Genomic DNA, 17,573 nt, shown 5'->3' with positions numbered 1-17,573 from the left:
GTCCAAAAAAGGGTGGTAACTTTCAAGCAGTGACTTGGGACAGCAGGATGGAGGGGGCAGGCTGTCCAGGGCAGGTAGGAAGGGGTGTCCTGGAGAGATGGCCTGAGATACCTGAGAGGGAAGAGAAGTGTACATTAATGGATAGTCACTCTTTTCACTTTTTAATCCTATTATGCAGGCATAAGGCAATATATTCAATGAATGATCCTTCTTTTGGAAATTACGAAAAGTTTGTTACTTAATACAGTTTGGGACCTTATTGCTTCACAGTCCTTCAGAATCACAGAGTGAGTTGTGACTGAGGTTCCAGGTGATGTAGTAAACATTCCACTCAGAGACATCCACCACCAAGTCAGGGGACCCTCCCAGCAGCATCACCACCATCAGCGCTAGCACCTTGCCTCCACTCCGACCACCGTTATCACCAGCCAGGTTGGAGGAACAGTGGCTGCAAGAGGTGGTAAAGCAAGGGTGAAGGACAGAGGTGATCCCAAAGGAACATGGACGTTAACAGTGCTTTCAGGTAACGTGTCTTCATTTGTAATGGATAACAAATGTCGTCAACGAACAGCTACACCCACAGTTTTCTTTTTTCTCTACTTTCTCAGTCGTCAAATGAAATGACGTCCTGGTAGACTATGTACATGGAGGAGGGATATATTCCTTCCTTGCTGAGGAAAGGAAAGGAGCTGGGTGATAAATTTCCAGAAAACACACACCCTTTCTTACACTCCTTCCTAGACGAAGCATCTACAACAGTACTCAGCACATGAGGCCATTTTTATCCATTTTATGGGCAATTCCTAGGGCAGGAGATCTTATACTGCCTTATCCAAAAAGGGCTTCTGTCTCTCTCTCTAATGCTGCTCTATTTTTCATGACAGTACTTACCTCTATCTGATATTATACATTTCCATGTGTCCTTTACTTATTGTCTGTCTTTTGTATCAGAACATAATCTTCATCACAGACGATTCCTGTTTTACTCAATTCTCCATCCCAAGCAAATAAAACAGTACCTGGCAAATTGCAGACACCCAAGTGTTTGTTGACTGAATGAATGAACAAACATATGAAGACGTTACATTCTAAGAATGATTCTATGTGAGAGAGAGTTATATTATGACCCCCCTCTATATACAGAAAAATAAAGTTCTGATATAACTTTATTTTTGTTTGTCTAGGTCTAAACTATAGAATTTTGTGCCTTATGTATGGTCCCACCAGTTCCACAAGCCTCAGAAAAACTGTATCCTTTACACGACTATTACCCAAGAAGAGCAGTTTAAAAATATTTGATATATATTTTGGTCAGAAGAGCTGAAATTCTTTGCCAGTACCCATCTTCTCCCCTGCTTCTTTGCGTGCCTGTCCCCTTCGTTAGCTGGGTCCTCTTCCTCCTTCTGCCTGCTAACTGGTCATCCCCTTGGACTGGCCTTGAGTCCTCGTTGCCCTTCCTCAACCAAGCGTTTCTTTAGGTCAGCTTCTCAGTGTCACGATGCCATTCCCAGCCAGATGGAGGTTGAGGCCCTGGTTGGACCCTGTCCTAGGGCTCTGTCCTGGGTCCCTCTGACCTATCTGGTTCTTTGTGTGAGCACATGGGTGGGACTACAGACTCCTCCCCTCATAGCTTCAAGGGCAGGACACCAGCCTTATCCATAACCTGCACTGTAGCTGCACAGTCACTGGCCTTTTGTAGATATTGAAGAAGTGAATGGATGCCGACTAAATACTGAAGTATTGATGAGTGAGATTGATAGAACTGGGGGATTTGCTTTAAAACACTCCAGTAAAACATGCGTAAAATGAAGTAATGTGGCTGAGGACACAGAGGAAGCGAGAGTGGAAAAAATGTTGATAGGGGTTGAAGCTGGTGATGGGTATATGGGGTTCATTATATGTTTCCATTTTTGTGTGTTTTAAACTTTCCATTAAAAAAGGAAACAAAAATTGGTTGGTAAGGCAAAGCCAGGAAAGCTTGCTAATAGGCTAAGCGTTCGATGAGCATTTATGAAGTGGAAATTTGTAACTGAAATTTTACTGTAGGGATGAATAGCTATATCCAACAGAGTTGTGCATGTCAGGAAATTAAATACACACAAGGAGAGCAGTGCACTACATGTACCCATCTCAGAAACAATTTAGATATGAGTTGAGTTGAAGTTAGTTAGTTTTATTTATTAAATTGAAGTATAATTGATATACAATGTTGCGTTCGTTTCTGCTGTACAGCCAAGTGATTCAGTTATACATACGTATACATTATTTTTCATATCCTTTTCCATTATGGTTTATCATAGGATATTGAATATAGTTCCCTGTGCTGTACAGTAGGACCTTGTTGTTTTGTCTTATACATAAAATACTAGTTTGCATCTGAAAAAGTTAGCTAGCTTTAAGATGTCACATTTCATAAACTTTTAAAGTTACTAACTCATTTTTCAGGTTTTAAAATATTGTATAGCCAAAGCATTTTTTTTTTCAGGTCTCTCATACTTCCACAGGCCCTTGCAAAGATCTCCTGCCCTAGGAATTGCCCATAAAATGGATAAAAATGGCCTCATGTGCTGAGTATTGTTGTAGATGCTTTGGCTAGGCAGGAGTGTAAGAAAGGGTGTGTGTTTTCTGGAAATTTATCATCCAGCTCCTTTCCTTTCCTCAGGCCATACATCTTTCCCAACTCAGTCCTAAAAAATTCTGTCCTTACTATCCATTCTTTTCATCATTCTGCTTGGTTTTGGCATTGCTCATTCATTTTCTTGAGAACTCTTTAATTAGGACAAAAGTGTTTTTTTAATTACATTTCTTTACATATATTATTATATTATTTTATCAGGACAAAATTGAATACAAAAATAATTATGCTCATATTTGCAATCACATTCCCAGGGCTCAAGCATACACCTTCACTTGCCTAAAACATTGTGCTGATAAAATATTGTGCTGATTTCTCTATTTGTTCTTAGAGGTCTAGCTGACTTTCTGAAGATTTTGCCTAATTTCATTCAGGCCTGCACAGGCCAATCACCAGTTCCTTGCGTACTCACTATGTGTTTTGGTGGGGCGGGGGGCGGGGATCACAGAAAGAGGAATCGGAATATTCTAGGCCGATATACAATCCCAAGGAGCTAAAGCAAATTGCAAAGATAGGGGCCTGCTTGAAGAGATTGTCAGTGCATCAGTCCTGGCATGTAAATATCTTTCATCCTGTTTGCAGAGTGTTTTGGAAATCAAGGCAATTGTATACGAGAAAACCGACAAATGTATCAGTTGAGGAAGTTCCACTTACATGGAAAAGAAAGCATTTTAAAAGGAAGAAGAAGAGACCATCAAAAGACTTTGAAAAACACGAAGTGCAGGTCTATAATGAGATGATCACATTTCCTTGTTCCATATGCAAGCATGAAATAGACCTACCTGGAAGTTTCCTCCATAAAAAGCAGCATGCAGCTCTGGCCACACTGGGCTTTCAGTGGATGGGTGGGAAAAAACCAGGGCTGTCCGCGATTGCTGAGCAGAGACAGTCCATCATTGCTAAACTATTGTCATCTTCTGCGTTCACTGAAAAAGTCTTACAGAGCATTAATAATGCTTTTGAGCTACTCTGGAATAAACAAATACCAGCATACTATAAGATTATTGATAACATTCACAAAAGTTCCATATATCCTCAAAAATTCTGTCATCTATTAATTAAAGGAGCAGCCATTTGTGAAGACAGGAATTCTGCATGGAGAGCTGACATGAATGATAAATTCACTGTCGTGAATAATTTTGGCAACAAACCCAATGTGTGTTTTTTCAGTTTGTTTGACGGACACCATGGTGCCTCGGCGGCAGACTTGACATCAATGGAACTCCCAGTTTTACTTCTCCATCAACTTTCCAGACTTGATCCTTCCTACCAAATGACCCCTGGAGAGCAAAAAGTAATCAAGTCTTTCCACACAGTGTTTAGAGAAGATTACAGAGCTATAGAAGACTCCTTCTCCTCCATAAAGAAAAGGACGAAAACACTGAAAAATGAGTATGAGAACATACACAAAGCTTTTGCAAAAGCATTTTGGAGAATGGATAGGCTTTTACGTCTTGGAAGGAAAGAAGTGTCCAGGGTTCAATGGAGTGGCTGCTCCGCAGTTACTTGCATCTTGGAAGGCAACATTATCAGTCCCGAAGCTAAGACAACTTGGAGAAGATTCAATGACCGTGATGCTTTGGCACACAGGTTCCCTTTCCAGGCGATGCCAAAGATAATTTCTGGAGTGCTACATATTGCAAACACTGGTACGTATATTGAATGCTACCAGGTTACACCTTAACATGTTATATTCCTGGCAGCAAAACCTCTCTTGCTTCCAGAATTGTCTAGTGACCAATTATTTGACTTATTAGTGTCTAGATATTTCACTGACTAATTTAAGAAATGATCAATAACCGCAGTTTAAATGCAGATCTCCAGGCACAAAATGAATTGTAATTACGTCTGAAGGAGGCACGTATAGGAAATAATGTGACCAAAACTTGAAGTTTTCTAAATGGGGTAGCCATACAGCTATTGATAAAGGCAAAACAAATCCATTACATTTGCTTAGATCTTAATGAAACCAAAATGTTTCCCACACTTCCCTTTTTCAGGAGAATGGAAAATTCTTTGAGTGTTGTTAATATAGCTGCTCAAACTGGCCAGTTATTCTGGTAACAAACACATTTGCAACAGGTCACCCTTGTGTTTACTGGCCAAGTCGCATCAATTTTATCTTAGACAAAACAATAGTTCATGATTCAGTTTTATAGGTGTGTATTTTCTTCTCCAAAAATTTTGGTTGGATTCTTTTAATGTTATTTCAAGAAGCAGTTCTTTTGACCTGAAGTGCTAAAATGGAAAGCCCAGAGGTAAAACAGTTTAAGCCAAGTTAACCCCAGTTTCATGCTGAGTTCCATGAGATACTTAATTAGGGTTCCACTGCCCATTTCCTGGGTAGAATTATTATTAATGACAATGTCCACTTATTGAATATTGAATACTGAGTAATTTCTCAAGTAGTCTTCCAAGAACTCTGATATCTAAAAATATCTAAGTATTGTTTAAAAAAAATATGACATGTAACATTGTGTAAGTTTGAGGTACATGTTAATTTGATACATTTTTATATTGTTAACATTGCCATTGTAGCAATAATTACCACTTCTATCACATTACATAATTATCATTTCTTTTTAGTGGTTGGAAAAATTAAGTTCTAGTCTCTCAGCAAGTTTGATGATTAAAATGTATATGTTCCATGTTCTATTTTCTATACTGTGCATTAGATCTCTAGGACTTGCCAAGCAACATCTGTTCTGTCTCCTTCCCAAAGGAGATAGAACCGCATTTCCAAGTGGTGTTGACCCAATTTTTCAGATGAGAAAATGGAAGCTCAGAGAGGTGAAATTATTTGTTCAAGGTGTCAGAGGTAATAGGAATTGGAGCTGGAAATCAAACTGCCTCTGAAGGGGATTGCTTCCAGAGTCTGAGGAGCCTGGGCCTCAGGGAGTGGAACTTTGGCTCCAAACCAGGGCCAGATATACTCACCAAAACCATTACAATGTTAACGTCTCTGGAAGCTGGCCTGTTTCTGATCTAGCTCTGATTGTGAGCCCAAAATGAGAACTCCATATTAAGCAATACCAAGGAACCAAGTGCAATGTCAATTTCCTCAGCGCATTTGCCATTTCTTAGGCTCTACCCTGAGATGCTAAAGTGCTCCAGAGCAGGCCTAGTTCATGGATGGAAGTTTCCAGATTTCAGGCTAATCTGGGAACTGACCCATATCCTTGGACTTGGGACCTCTCTTAGAAAATATCATTTGATATCAGGGTTCTTAGGAAATTAAAGGAAAATTTATGAGATATTCCATAAGTAGAGACTATCATCAAATTTCCAGTTTACTATGATTCATTACTTCCAAGCTCACTGCTGTTTGGCAGGTTCTAATCTCCAGGTCAAACATTTTTTGGATCTAATTTACAGGCTTTCACACATAACTGTGTTAAAAGTGTTTTCATTTGGGCAGCCTTCAGTCTAATAGAAACAAATAAGTAGGGGAAAAAAATCCAACTTGTAAAAGGGAGGTCACAATTTATGATACAAAATTGCTCCTGAAAGAAAGTAATTTAAATGAGTTACAAAAAATAAATTTTCACACAAATTTATCAAGGGCACATTTCATATTTTATAAAATAAGACCTACAAAGACAACAAGGGAATTCATTTTTCTTGTTTGAAATTTGTCAAATACCAGTATCATCACAACTCTGGAATTAATACCACCCCCTGCAAAAAAAAAAAAAAGAAAGAAACAAAAAACACTCCATCTTACTTTATAATGAAATGTGAGTGCAGTGATAAGAAGTCATTGAATAAGTGCTGAGTTTGTGCATGTGGAAAAACATCCTTCCAAATATTCTTGATTTTTTGTTCTTAGCACTTCTCATTTATATTTCATTTTATCATTTCTCATGGCATTGTCTTATTTTACTTCAATTAATCCTCATAGGATTAAAACACAAACATATTGATACAGAATACATACTTTTTTTTGTAACATCAAATTAACCACAGATTTTACATTTTTAATTAACTACATTAGCTCCTTATAAATATAAGGGATTCTTACTTAATCCCTTAAATCCTTTCCCCCAGTGCTTTTATTTTTAATAGCTTTATTGAGGTATAATGAAGAAAGCACACAATTCATCCAGGTAAAGTGTACAGTTCAATGGTTTTTAGTATATTCACTGATATAGCCTTTTCTTATCTTTTTACTTTCAACTATTTGTCTTTGAATCAAGTGTCTTCTTAGAGAGCATATAGTTGGATCTTGTTTGTATTAGTTTCCTGTGGATGCTGTTACAAATTTACCATAATCTTGGTGCCTTAAACAACAGAAATTTATTCTCTCACAGTCCAAGAAGTTCTAAATGAGCATAACTGGCCTAACGTTTTCATGGTAGTGCTCCCTCCAGAGGGCGTGGGAAAGAATTTTTCCTCGCTTCTTCCACCTTCTGTTTGGCTGCCAGTATTGCTTGGGTTGTGGCCACATCACTCCAATCTCAAGTGTGCCTCCAAATGCCCATTTCCTTCTTCTGCGTCTGCAGCCAAGTCTCCCTCTGATGATTGCATTTAGAATCCAACCAGACAACCCAGTGTAAGCATCTCAGCATCATTAATCACATCTTCAAAGTCTTTGCCATATAAGGTAACATTTACAGGCTCCAGAGATTAGGTTCTGATATCTTTGAGGATTTTATTCAGCCTGCCACCACAGTTTGTTTGTTTTTCCATTCTGCCAATCTTTGCCTTTTGATTCAAGTATTTAATTCATTTACATTTAATGTAATTAATTACAAGGTAGGATATATGTCAGACATTTTGCTGTTTGTTTTCCATATATATCTCTTTTGTTTTTCTATTCTTCCATTACTGCTTTCTTTTGTATTAGATATTTTCTAGTACATCATTTTAATTTCTGTGTTTCTCTTACTATATACTTAAAAAATATATTTTTAGCAGCTATCCTGAGGATTATAATGAAATCTTAACTTAAAAACTATTTGGTGGGACTTCCCTGGTGGTGCAGTGGTTAAGACTCAAAGTTCCCAATGCAGGGGGCCCAATTCAATCCCTGATCAGGGAACTACATCCCACATGCATGCCATAACTGAGTTCAAATGCCACAACTAAGGGCCAGCAGCCTACAACTAAGGAGCCTGCCTGCTGCAACTAAGACCTAGCACAACCAAATAAATAAATAAAATAAATACATATATATATAAAAACAATTTGGCTTGTATTAATGCCATTTAATTTCTAAAGATGTACACTACATCTTTACTCCAATATAGCTCTATTTCCTCTACCCTTCTTTGCACTTCATAGAATTACATCTTTACACATTACAGTCCTATAACATTTTATTATTATTGTTTTATGCAGCTTTCTTCTAAATAAGACAGGAGAATAAAAGTGTTAAAAATAAAATACATTTTTTACTGTTTTATATTTACCTATATTCAGTTGACCCTTGAACAACATGAGTTTGAACTGTGTGGGTCCACCTATGCGCAGAATGTTTTCAATGGTAAATACACTAGTACACAATCCATGATTGAATCTGTGAAGTGGAACTACAGATATGGAGGGCTGTCTATGGGACTTGAATATCCACAGATTTGGGTATCTGTGGTAGGTCCTAGAACAATGCTCCCCAGATACTGAAAGACAACTGGAGTTAACTTTTTTGTGTGTAAGTTTGAATTACATGCTAGTGTTTTCATTTTAGCCTGAAAGATTCCCTTTAGTATTTCTTGTATGGAAAGTCTGCTAATGATGAATTCTCTCAGTCTTTGTTTAGCTGGGAATTTGTTAGTTTCTTCATTTTTTAAAAAAATTTATTTTCTTTATTTTTATTTTCTTTAGTTTTTTGGCTGTATCGGAACTTAGTTGCAGCATGCGTGCTCTTCAATGTGTCACGCACGCGGGCTTCTCTCTAGTTGTGGCATGCAGCTTTTTCTCTCTCTAGTTGTGGCGCTCAGGCTCCGGGGTGTGTGCGCTGTAGTTGTGGTGCGGGCTTATTTGCCGCGTGGCATGTGGGATCTTAGTTCCCCAACCCAGGATCAAACCCGCATCCCCTGCATTGCAAGGCAGATTCTTTACCACTAGACCACCAGGGAAGTCCCGATTTCTTCACTTTTAAAAGGATAGTTTTGTATTTTGAATATGTCATCTCATTACCATCTAGCCTCCATGGTTTCTGATGAGACATAACTGTTGATCTTGACTATCCCTTGGCAGGATGTAATGAGTCACTTTTCTTATGCTACTTTCAATATTCTTTCTTTCTCTGTCTTTTGACAATTTGACTATGATGTGTTGCAGTACTGACCTCTAATTTATACTATTTAGAGTTTGTTGAACTTCTTGTACACTTTTATCCAAATTTGGAGAGTTTTTTGCTGTTATTTCTTCGAATATTCTTTTTCCCACTTTTGTCTTCTTCCATTCTGCATATGTTGGTATACTTGGTTTACTTCATTCTTTTTATTTTTTTTTTTCCCATATTCTTCAGACTGGATAATCTCAATGTATCAATCAAGTTTGCTGATTCTTCTGCCAGTTCAAATCTGATGCTGAGCTCATTCTAGTGAATTTTGCATTTAAAACATTGTCCTTTTCAGCTCCAGAATTTCTATTTGCTTCTTTGTTATAATTTCCATGTTTTTATTGATAGTCTCTAATTTGGTGGATCACTGTTCTTGTGCTTTCCTTTAATTTTTAGCCATATTTTCCTTTAAACATACTTATAACTTCTAAAATTTTTTTTTTTTTAACAATAAGTCTAACGCCTGGACTTCCTCAGGGACAGTTTCTATTGACTTATTTTTTTCCTGTGTATGGGCTATACTTTCAATGTTTCATAGCCTGTCTCATTATTCTTTTTTTATTGAAAACTGGACATTTAAAATAATATAGCTGCCCTCCCCCTCCAGGGTTTGCTGGTGCTACTGTTTGTTTTGTGACTTTTATAACTAATTCTGTAGAGTCTATATTCTGCCATGTGCAGACACAAAGTCTCTGCTTGGTTGGTTATCTTAGTGTTCAGTTAAGGACTAGACGGAGATTTCCTTAAATACCTAGTACTAATATGTATGTCTTCCAGTCTTTGCTGAGAGGCTGTCTTTGTTGAGGCTTGTTTTGTAAAAAATGGCAGGCAGTTTACAACTCTGCCTATGCTTTTACTTCCTACTTGGGTCAATGCTCAAGATCAGCCATTGGTGAAAAATTAGGGCCTTTTCAGGTCCTGGGCATGTATACAGGCTGCACATGTGCATGCTCTTGTATTTTCCCAGGAGTATGTTCGAACTTTTCAAAACCCTAGATTCTGATTCCTTAGCTTTTTCTTATATATTTTTGGGGGGATCAGCCTCTTATCCCCAAATGCTTTCACTGCCTCAGGCAACTGTGATTTTAAACAATTGCTGCTGACTGTTTTTGGTAAACACATTGAGGATGAGTTATTTGCATAGAGTAATAAGCTCTGAGTCAGGTCAAACGATGACAAGATTTGAGAGTGGAGCTTTCTTCAGGGAATTGCAAGATAGTTTAAATAGTGACAATTCTCGGGATAGATATTTATAGTGAGGTCCAAAGCCATCTTTCCTCCTGCAGAGGCTGCTAGACTGTTGATTTTCTGAGCTAGCATCATTATAAAACTTTCGGTTTTCAAGGCTGCTACAGAGGTGAAGACAAGTGGTTGGGAGTAGGTCCAGTTACAAGGCCATAACCACTTCTGTTTTTACCTACTTTAAGTTTTCTCTTCAATAATGCTTCTCAGATTTTTGCAAGCCTTTGGTTAATTTCCAGCATTCTAGAAAAGCTGACTTTAACAATTTTTGCCAGTGCTCTCATTCCTTTTACTGAGGAGTAGATTTTCAGAGATCCTCACTCTGCCATAGTCTAATCTTTTCTTCTGTGATATTGAATCTGCTGCTAATCACATCCAGTGCATTTTTCATGTCAAATTTTGTATTTTTCATCTTCAGAAGTTTGATTTTTAGAATTACCTTCCATGTCTGTATGTCAAACTTTTTGAACATAGGCAATGCACTTATGACTGAGAGTTCTTGCCTACTAATTCCAACATCTGCATCAGTTCTGGGTTGGTTTCAATTGATTTTTCATTTTATTATGGGCAGTATTTCCTTACTTATTTGCATGCTTGGTATCTTAAGACAACAAAAATCCATTCTCTCAGTTCTGGAGGCTAGATGCCCAAAGTCAAGATGGTTGTGAGGTCATGTGTCCCCTGAAGTCTCCAGGGAAGAATTCTTCCTTGCCTCTTTCAGCTTCTCTAGTGGCTCCAGGCACTCCTTAGCCTGTGGCTGCAAAAAACCTCTCCAATCTCTGCCTCTATCTTCACTGGCTTTCTACTCTTCTCCCTGTCTCTTCTCTTTTATGACAATACTTCTTGGGTTTAGGACCAACGTGGATAATCCATCTCAAGATCCTAACTTAGTTACACTTGCAAAGACTTTTTTTCCCAAATAAAATCATACTCACAGGTTATAAGGGGGTAGTAAGTGGACTTTCTTTTCTTTTCTTTTCTTTTTTTTTGTACTTATCATCTTGAGCTTTGTTCTGGGATGAAGTTACTTTGAAACAGTTTGATCCTTTCAGATTTTGCTTTTACCATTTGCCAGATAAATGCAAAGCAGTGCCCAATTTGGGCTAGTTATTTCCCATTACTGAGGCAAGACCTTCCCAAGTACACTACCCAATGACTCATGAATTTTGTGTTTCCAGTCTGACTGGTGGGAACAGGCACTGATCCGTGTGTGAGTCTTTGGACATGTTCTCTCTAATCCTTCTCAAATAGTTCTTTCCCAGTGCTGGGGGGTCTACACACACACACACACACACACACACACACACACACATCAGTACCCTACTAAACACTGGAGGAGGCTTCTCTTCAGATCGCTGGCAGTCTCTGTGCAGCATCCTTCCCTCTGGTACTCTTTCCTAGGTGGACTCTGGGTGCTTTGGTCTCCCTGGACTCTTAGTTCTGTCATCTCAACACAGATGAAAAGGTAAATCTGGTCACTGCTATTGTATCTTGGCCAGAAGCAGAAAAATTCCCTATAATTTACACTTGGGGGGATTTACTTGAGACCTGTGTCATTCTGACTACACAGATTGACCACTGCCTCATCCCTGCCTCTTAACGCTATCAATCCAAACTAAATAATCAATTTGAGATTTTCCAGATTACAAATACACAGAGGTTGGTGGTTCTGAATTTTTAGTGGTTCCCTTTCCTACCTCCACTTTTCAGCATCAGTTTGAAATAGTCCATTTTTCTGGTAGTCTGGGTGGTGGGTGAGGGGCATATGTTTATTTCTGGTTCAGTGTTTCAGTGAGCGGATGGTCCTTTTGTTTCCTGTTCCACAACCCTGTGGAAAGTCTAAGCTCATTCAGCTCAATAAATGCTCTGGGTTTTGCTCTTGGCATACTCTGGGATTCAGCCATTATTCTTTTAACCAGAGAATTCTTTACTTTCTTACTAGTTCATCAATATATATAACTTAAAAGTATATTTGTTATCAAGGCTATTTTCCTGTTCTCAGTGGGAGAGTCAATCCAAGACCCACACTGGCACATTACTGCTCCTTTGTAACATGAGTATTTTAGTGTGTCTGTGATTCCAGTATCATTATGTCTAGGTTATACACAGTTGTTAATACTTTCTTTTAACGAGACCCCAGAAACTACTTTTGTTTCCTAGTGTTGTAGTGTTCTGTCCCGTGAGCTCACGACTCTACCGACTACTTCCCTATTATTCACAATTCCTTAACAACTGTTCAAGCCCCCTTCCTTCTCTTCTTCTCAAGATTACCAATGACTCCTTTATCTAATCCTCACAATCTGTGAGGTAAGAGCAGTCCCATTTTAATAGAAGCTTGAGGCTCACCAAAGCCTTATTTATGGTTACATCATCAGTGAGTGTGTCAGGACCCAAATCCTTTAGGCACAAGTCTCATTACTTCCAATGAACACCAGCAGCTTCCTGCTTCCTGTATGTCTTCACCTTCCTCATTCATGACTGATGCTGTATTTGCAGGTCTTTTAATTTGTTGTGATTTTCCAATCTAGATGTGATTGTTCTCACTGTTTTAATATGTTGCTTTTAAAATCATTTCCTGCCCCATCTTTTCTCCCTAAAACCTAATTCAACTCCAGAATCACCTTATCTCAAGCAGGAAGAAAAAAAAAAAACCACACACACATATTCTTAAATAACACTGACCTTTTTATAATCTTTTCCTTCCCCATCTCCCTTTTTTGGGGTATGTTGGTGGTGGACTCACAAACTGGATTCTGAGAATACAATCAACAAATATTTGACAGATAGTTGAGATTGATCTGTCAAGTACTATTAGGCTCCAGATGGAAAAGGGGGAACATGAGTTTCATGCTCACACATCTTACAAAACAATCAAAGGAATCTTCTGAACATACAGTGAAAACTAGCTCCGCATCAGTAAGGCTCTGATGCTAATCACCAGTAGGAAGAGTTAAAACCTGGCACCCACACATACAATTTCAGCCTCTTTTACCAAAATCAGAGTCCTGAAAAAACTGGATATAGGTTGTTTCCCTAAGCTCATCTACATGCATTTCTACTCTGCTTCCATTTTAGGGATGCTTCACTAGGGTTTAAATTTCCTTAGTTTGTTTATGCTCCTTTCTCTTTCTCCAATAACTATTTCCTCATTTCCCAAGTTCCTGCTCCCTACTCCCTTAAGCCTATAGTTCTTTGTAAGGATTTTCTTTGTAAGTTTCTTCAATGGGTCGGAAATGAAACGTTCATAGCTTCATGTCAATCTCTTTTGGACAGACTCTCTTGACCTGCATCCCCCCCTCACGGAACACAAAGGAAAAGAATCTTTATCAAGTGTCTACTTATTAAATTACCTTCTTAAATCTTCACACTAAACTTGACAAGAAATAGTGCAGGTGGTAAATTGTTACTCAGGGAAGTAAAGTGACAACGAAAGTCACTCAGACAAAACTGGGATCGAAGTCCCAAGTATCAGGCTCCTGAGTCTTTCCTCTTCCCCATGCTGCTGCTTCTAAGCCAAGCCTTTTTTTTTATCCCAGGGCACTGATGCATCCTAGGGATGTTTCCTTTTCTTACCACCCCATAACATATCTCTTCCTCTTTCCCCAGTCCTTTTCTAAAACTTCCCTGTTATTTTCAACAGTAAGTGACCTTGATGGCCTCATCTAAAAAAGAAACAAAAAATAAGATCTTGCCCATTGAGATCTAGAATTCCATTTGGGAATGTAGAGGTCATTTTGAAGTTTACAGGGATACTCTTCCTTTTCGCAAACTAGAGACAACCAAACAGTCGCAGAAGGCAGATACGTCATTGCCTTCTGCATAAGGAACACTTTGACTATATGTGCCATCTTAGAAAGGCTTAGATTTCATCTCCAAGCAGTTTTTTAATTCCTACCAATGTCCCTAAACATGTTGCCCTTCCAGTAACCCTATTCCTTTTTTTTTTTTTTAATTGGAGTACAGTTGACTAATGTTGTGTTAGTTTTGGGTTCCATTTTTGTTCTGATAACTTTTTTCTGAAGAGCATCATCTCTCCAACTATTGAAAGTTGATAACTGTGTCTAGGAATCTGAATTCTTACTTATGCTCAGATTTATTACATTTTTATGTAAAAGTTTTCATCATAGTTCATTTTCATTTCCTTTAGACATTATAGGAACACTTCTTTAAAGCCAATCTCTCTCTACCTGTCATGTCTTGCTCCTCTTTTCCTTCATTCTCCAAGATACACGGATATACAGTGTTATTTTTAAATCTCCCTTCAATTTCCCATCTTCCTTGAAGCCTTTTGTTCATTATTCTATTCAAACTTTTAGCTTAATGAAGACAACTGCTTTCAACAGCCCCATTTACAGCTGACAGTATATGCAACCTGAGGTTCAGGAAATAGAAATATTAACTCTGCACATCCACTTTTTCCTCTTGTCTGTTCCATTAATACTCTTCCAGGGCTTAATATCCTCTATTTCCTGAGCTATGCATGAATAGCTGAGAAACACTGGGTACTTCTCCTTCACTTTCTCTGCCTTCATGCAAATTCACACAGGTAAGGATGTGAGTTAGTCAGAAGGCACCATTTATCAGGATGAATAAACTGTCGAAGTAATTAAATAACTCACTCAAAGTCAGATAGCAAGTCAATGGCAGGGCAAAACCTGCAGCCATTACTAAATGTCCTCATTTTCTAGAAAATTTTATTGTGCTGAGCTCAAGGGATGAAAGTAATAAAAATCAACCAAAATGGCATTTCCTAGTTTGTAGCACAGCAATTAAAAAAAAAGAAGGCAAATAGTAGTACATAAGATACGTTTACCAAGCTCTCTGCAGAGGCAACTAAAATCAAAATAACCAATTTATTACCCTTCCAATGTAACAACATAATCGTATTAAATTCTTTTCAAATCACACAGAGGAAACACAATCCTTTTTCTTTTTGCTGAGTGAGCTTTGGCTTGCCACATGCAAACAAAACATATAGGAAGTCAGTGAATTTGACTATTTTGAGCTACTGTGTTTTCAGAGCTATGGTCATACTATTTATATGTGTAGGTACATACACAAAGAAAATTTCTAACTTAAAAGAGGAACCGAACCATATGTTCTCCTAATAGAACAATTCAGTTTACCTAGTTGGCAGGTTCAATACCAACCCAGGCTGCTTTGCTGCTATAATGATGATTTAAAACTCAGCAAAAGTCAAGAATTATTTTAGTGATTTACTTTCTGCAGAGTGTAAACAGGATGACCAGCAGAAAACTTAGTAGAAAATATTAATAACCAAGCCACAAATAAAAGAGGTCATGCAATTTTGAGAACTATCATTTATACAGTTTCCAAAATATTTCCCACATAATCATCTCTCAGTCCCATCCAATAGCTCAGGTACTAAAACTTCCATTATGTAAATGAGCCCAAAGGCCCACTCTATGCCTGACACTAACGCTTCACCAACTCAGGTCCTGTCCAACATATTTGGTACGTGAACCTTACCCTTCTGAAACCTAAATCCCTTTACCTAAAAGGTTAGGGGATCAGAAATGAAGGCCTGCAACAGAACTCTGATTGCAGGTATGGTGCCATGTTTGAAATCAGAATATTCTAATGTAAGTTTTGCCTATGGGTCCAGGAATACTAACTTTCATAGGTATTATATACAATTATGCTCCTAAAAACTTTGGGAAAGTCAGTTTTTCCTAACAAACTAAAAACTTCTGAGTCTTTTTTTGTACACCAAAGAAAATTTTGGTAATACAACCATCCTTCAATCTGTTCAGAGCATTAAGTTCAGATTTTCTTAAGATTTCAATAAAGCACACATCACAGGTGCATCTGAACCATGAACAAACCACAATCAGCTTTTTTAAGACCTCAATTTTCAAACAAAGGGTTTAATATTGGCTAGCTATTATCCATTTAATACAATAATAATACATATTATTTTTTCTTCAAGGGCTAAGTAATTTCCTTGTAACACAATAACAAACCTAATAAGATGGACATCAACAGTGGCAATCTAATTTTTAATTACCCATACCTATAATATATGCAGGTTTTAACTTTGACCAGTTAAAAAATTATCAAACTCCACTCTTAAAAAGCAAAGTTTGTGTTTTTAATTGAAAAGGCATTTATTAAAACATTAAAAAAAGTCTGCTCTATGTTGGTTATAAAAAAGTTCAATTCTTGACTCCACAAATATGTAACACTCAGAAGCTGCTTCATAAAAAAATTACTTGTTTTTCATTATCTGTAGGTTTACTTAATACTAAATGTAGTATTTTAAACACTAAGTTGCTTAAAAATGAGGAATAAATTAGCCTCCCAGTTTGAAATCTGAATTACTGTAAATCTTCTAATATTAATATTACATATATTTAAAAAATATTTTTAAATGGCCTGCTTTCTATTTATGCATTGAAACAAACTGATGAAATTAACAGCATGCTTTGATACAATTGGTTATAAATCTCTAGGATCAATTTTTAAAAATAATCTCTTAGGTAATGTGCAAGCAGTCCTATGCAGAAATGGGAAAGGCTTTTGCCTAACCAAAGAACACACCACACGAAACACAGATGAAAGAAGAAGAGTACTTCAGAATGGAGCAATCATTAGTTCAAATGAACCATACGGGCTCCTACAAGGGCAAATAAAAACCACACGAGGACTTGGATTTCATGGAAACCTCAAACTGAAAAAATTCATTATTCCAGCACCTCAGACTATTTCTGTGCCTATAGATGACTTATGTCAATTCCTTATCTTAGCTACTAATGGACTCTGGGAAGTTTTGGATACAAAGGAAGTCACTGCACTGACAATGACAGCTTTTCAAGTACATAAAGAAACACAGAGTTCTATCACAGGAAACAAACTGTCACCATTCAAAGGGAGACTTTTCCCAATTGATGAACAAAGCACATCTAAATCAGAAACTAACATCCACATAGTGTTTCAGTGCAAATCTAAAGAATGTGCGTCAACTATAAATGCAAAAGAAAATTTGTCAGGTGCAAAACATTCTATTTGTAACCCTGAAAATACAGGAACATTTCCACCCAAAATTACTAATCATGATCCTTGCAGTGAGAGAGGAACTGATGGACTGACCAGTGTAGATGGTGTGCCAAAAGATTCTAGTGAAAAAGAATCATGCGTTAAGAGTTTCTATGAAGGTGCTGCTGAGTATATTAGCCGTGAACTTGTAAATGCTGCTTTAGCAGCTGGCTCCAGAGACAACATTACAGTTATGGTAATACTTTTCAATGGAAGTGAATATCAGTTTCTGACATAAAAGTTCTGATCATTCAGAGAACAAAAATATGAAGATAATTCAAAGAACCAGATGTTAGAATAATACATCAATACCACACAAATCAATTTTAAGAATGTAGTAAAGAAAATATAAAA

General features: G+C 37.5%; 1 protein-coding gene across 1 annotated transcript; it reads left to right on the top strand.

The window, feature by feature from the left end:
- The first annotated feature begins 438 nt into the window (after positions 1 to 438).
- Positions 439 to 17,457, top strand: PP2D1 (protein phosphatase 2C like domain containing 1). Its single transcript, XM_057738886.1, has 3 exons — positions 439 to 523; positions 3,218 to 4,284; positions 16,664 to 17,457. Exons 1-3 carry the CDS (start codon positions 501 to 503, stop codon positions 17,455 to 17,457), a joined length of 1,884 nt encoding a protein of 627 aa, XP_057594869.1. The 5' UTR covers positions 439 to 500.
- Positions 17,458 to 17,573: the final 116 nt, after the last annotated feature.

The sequence above is a fragment of the Hippopotamus amphibius genome, chromosome 6 (assembly GCF_030028045.1).
Source record: "Hippopotamus amphibius kiboko isolate mHipAmp2 chromosome 6, mHipAmp2.hap2, whole genome shotgun sequence".
NCBI classification, from domain to species: Eukaryota; Metazoa; Chordata; class Mammalia; order Artiodactyla; family Hippopotamidae; genus Hippopotamus; species Hippopotamus amphibius.
Note: the sequence above shows the minus strand (reverse complement) of the source record. Positions and strands in the feature narration are given on the sequence as shown.

Bases quoted from the DNA above. Each gene is read 5' to 3' on its own strand.
- PP2D1 (XM_057738886.1), top strand. From the start codon at position 501: ATGGACGTTAACAGTGCTTTCAG. The intron at 524-3,217 runs GTAACGTGTCTT...TCCTGTTTGCAG, and splicing joins GACGTTAACAGTGCTTTCAG to AGTGTTTTGGAAATCAAGGC. The intron at 4,285-16,663 runs GTACGTATATTG...ATAATCTCTTAG, and splicing joins GCTACATATTGCAAACACTG to GTAATGTGCAAGCAGTCCTA.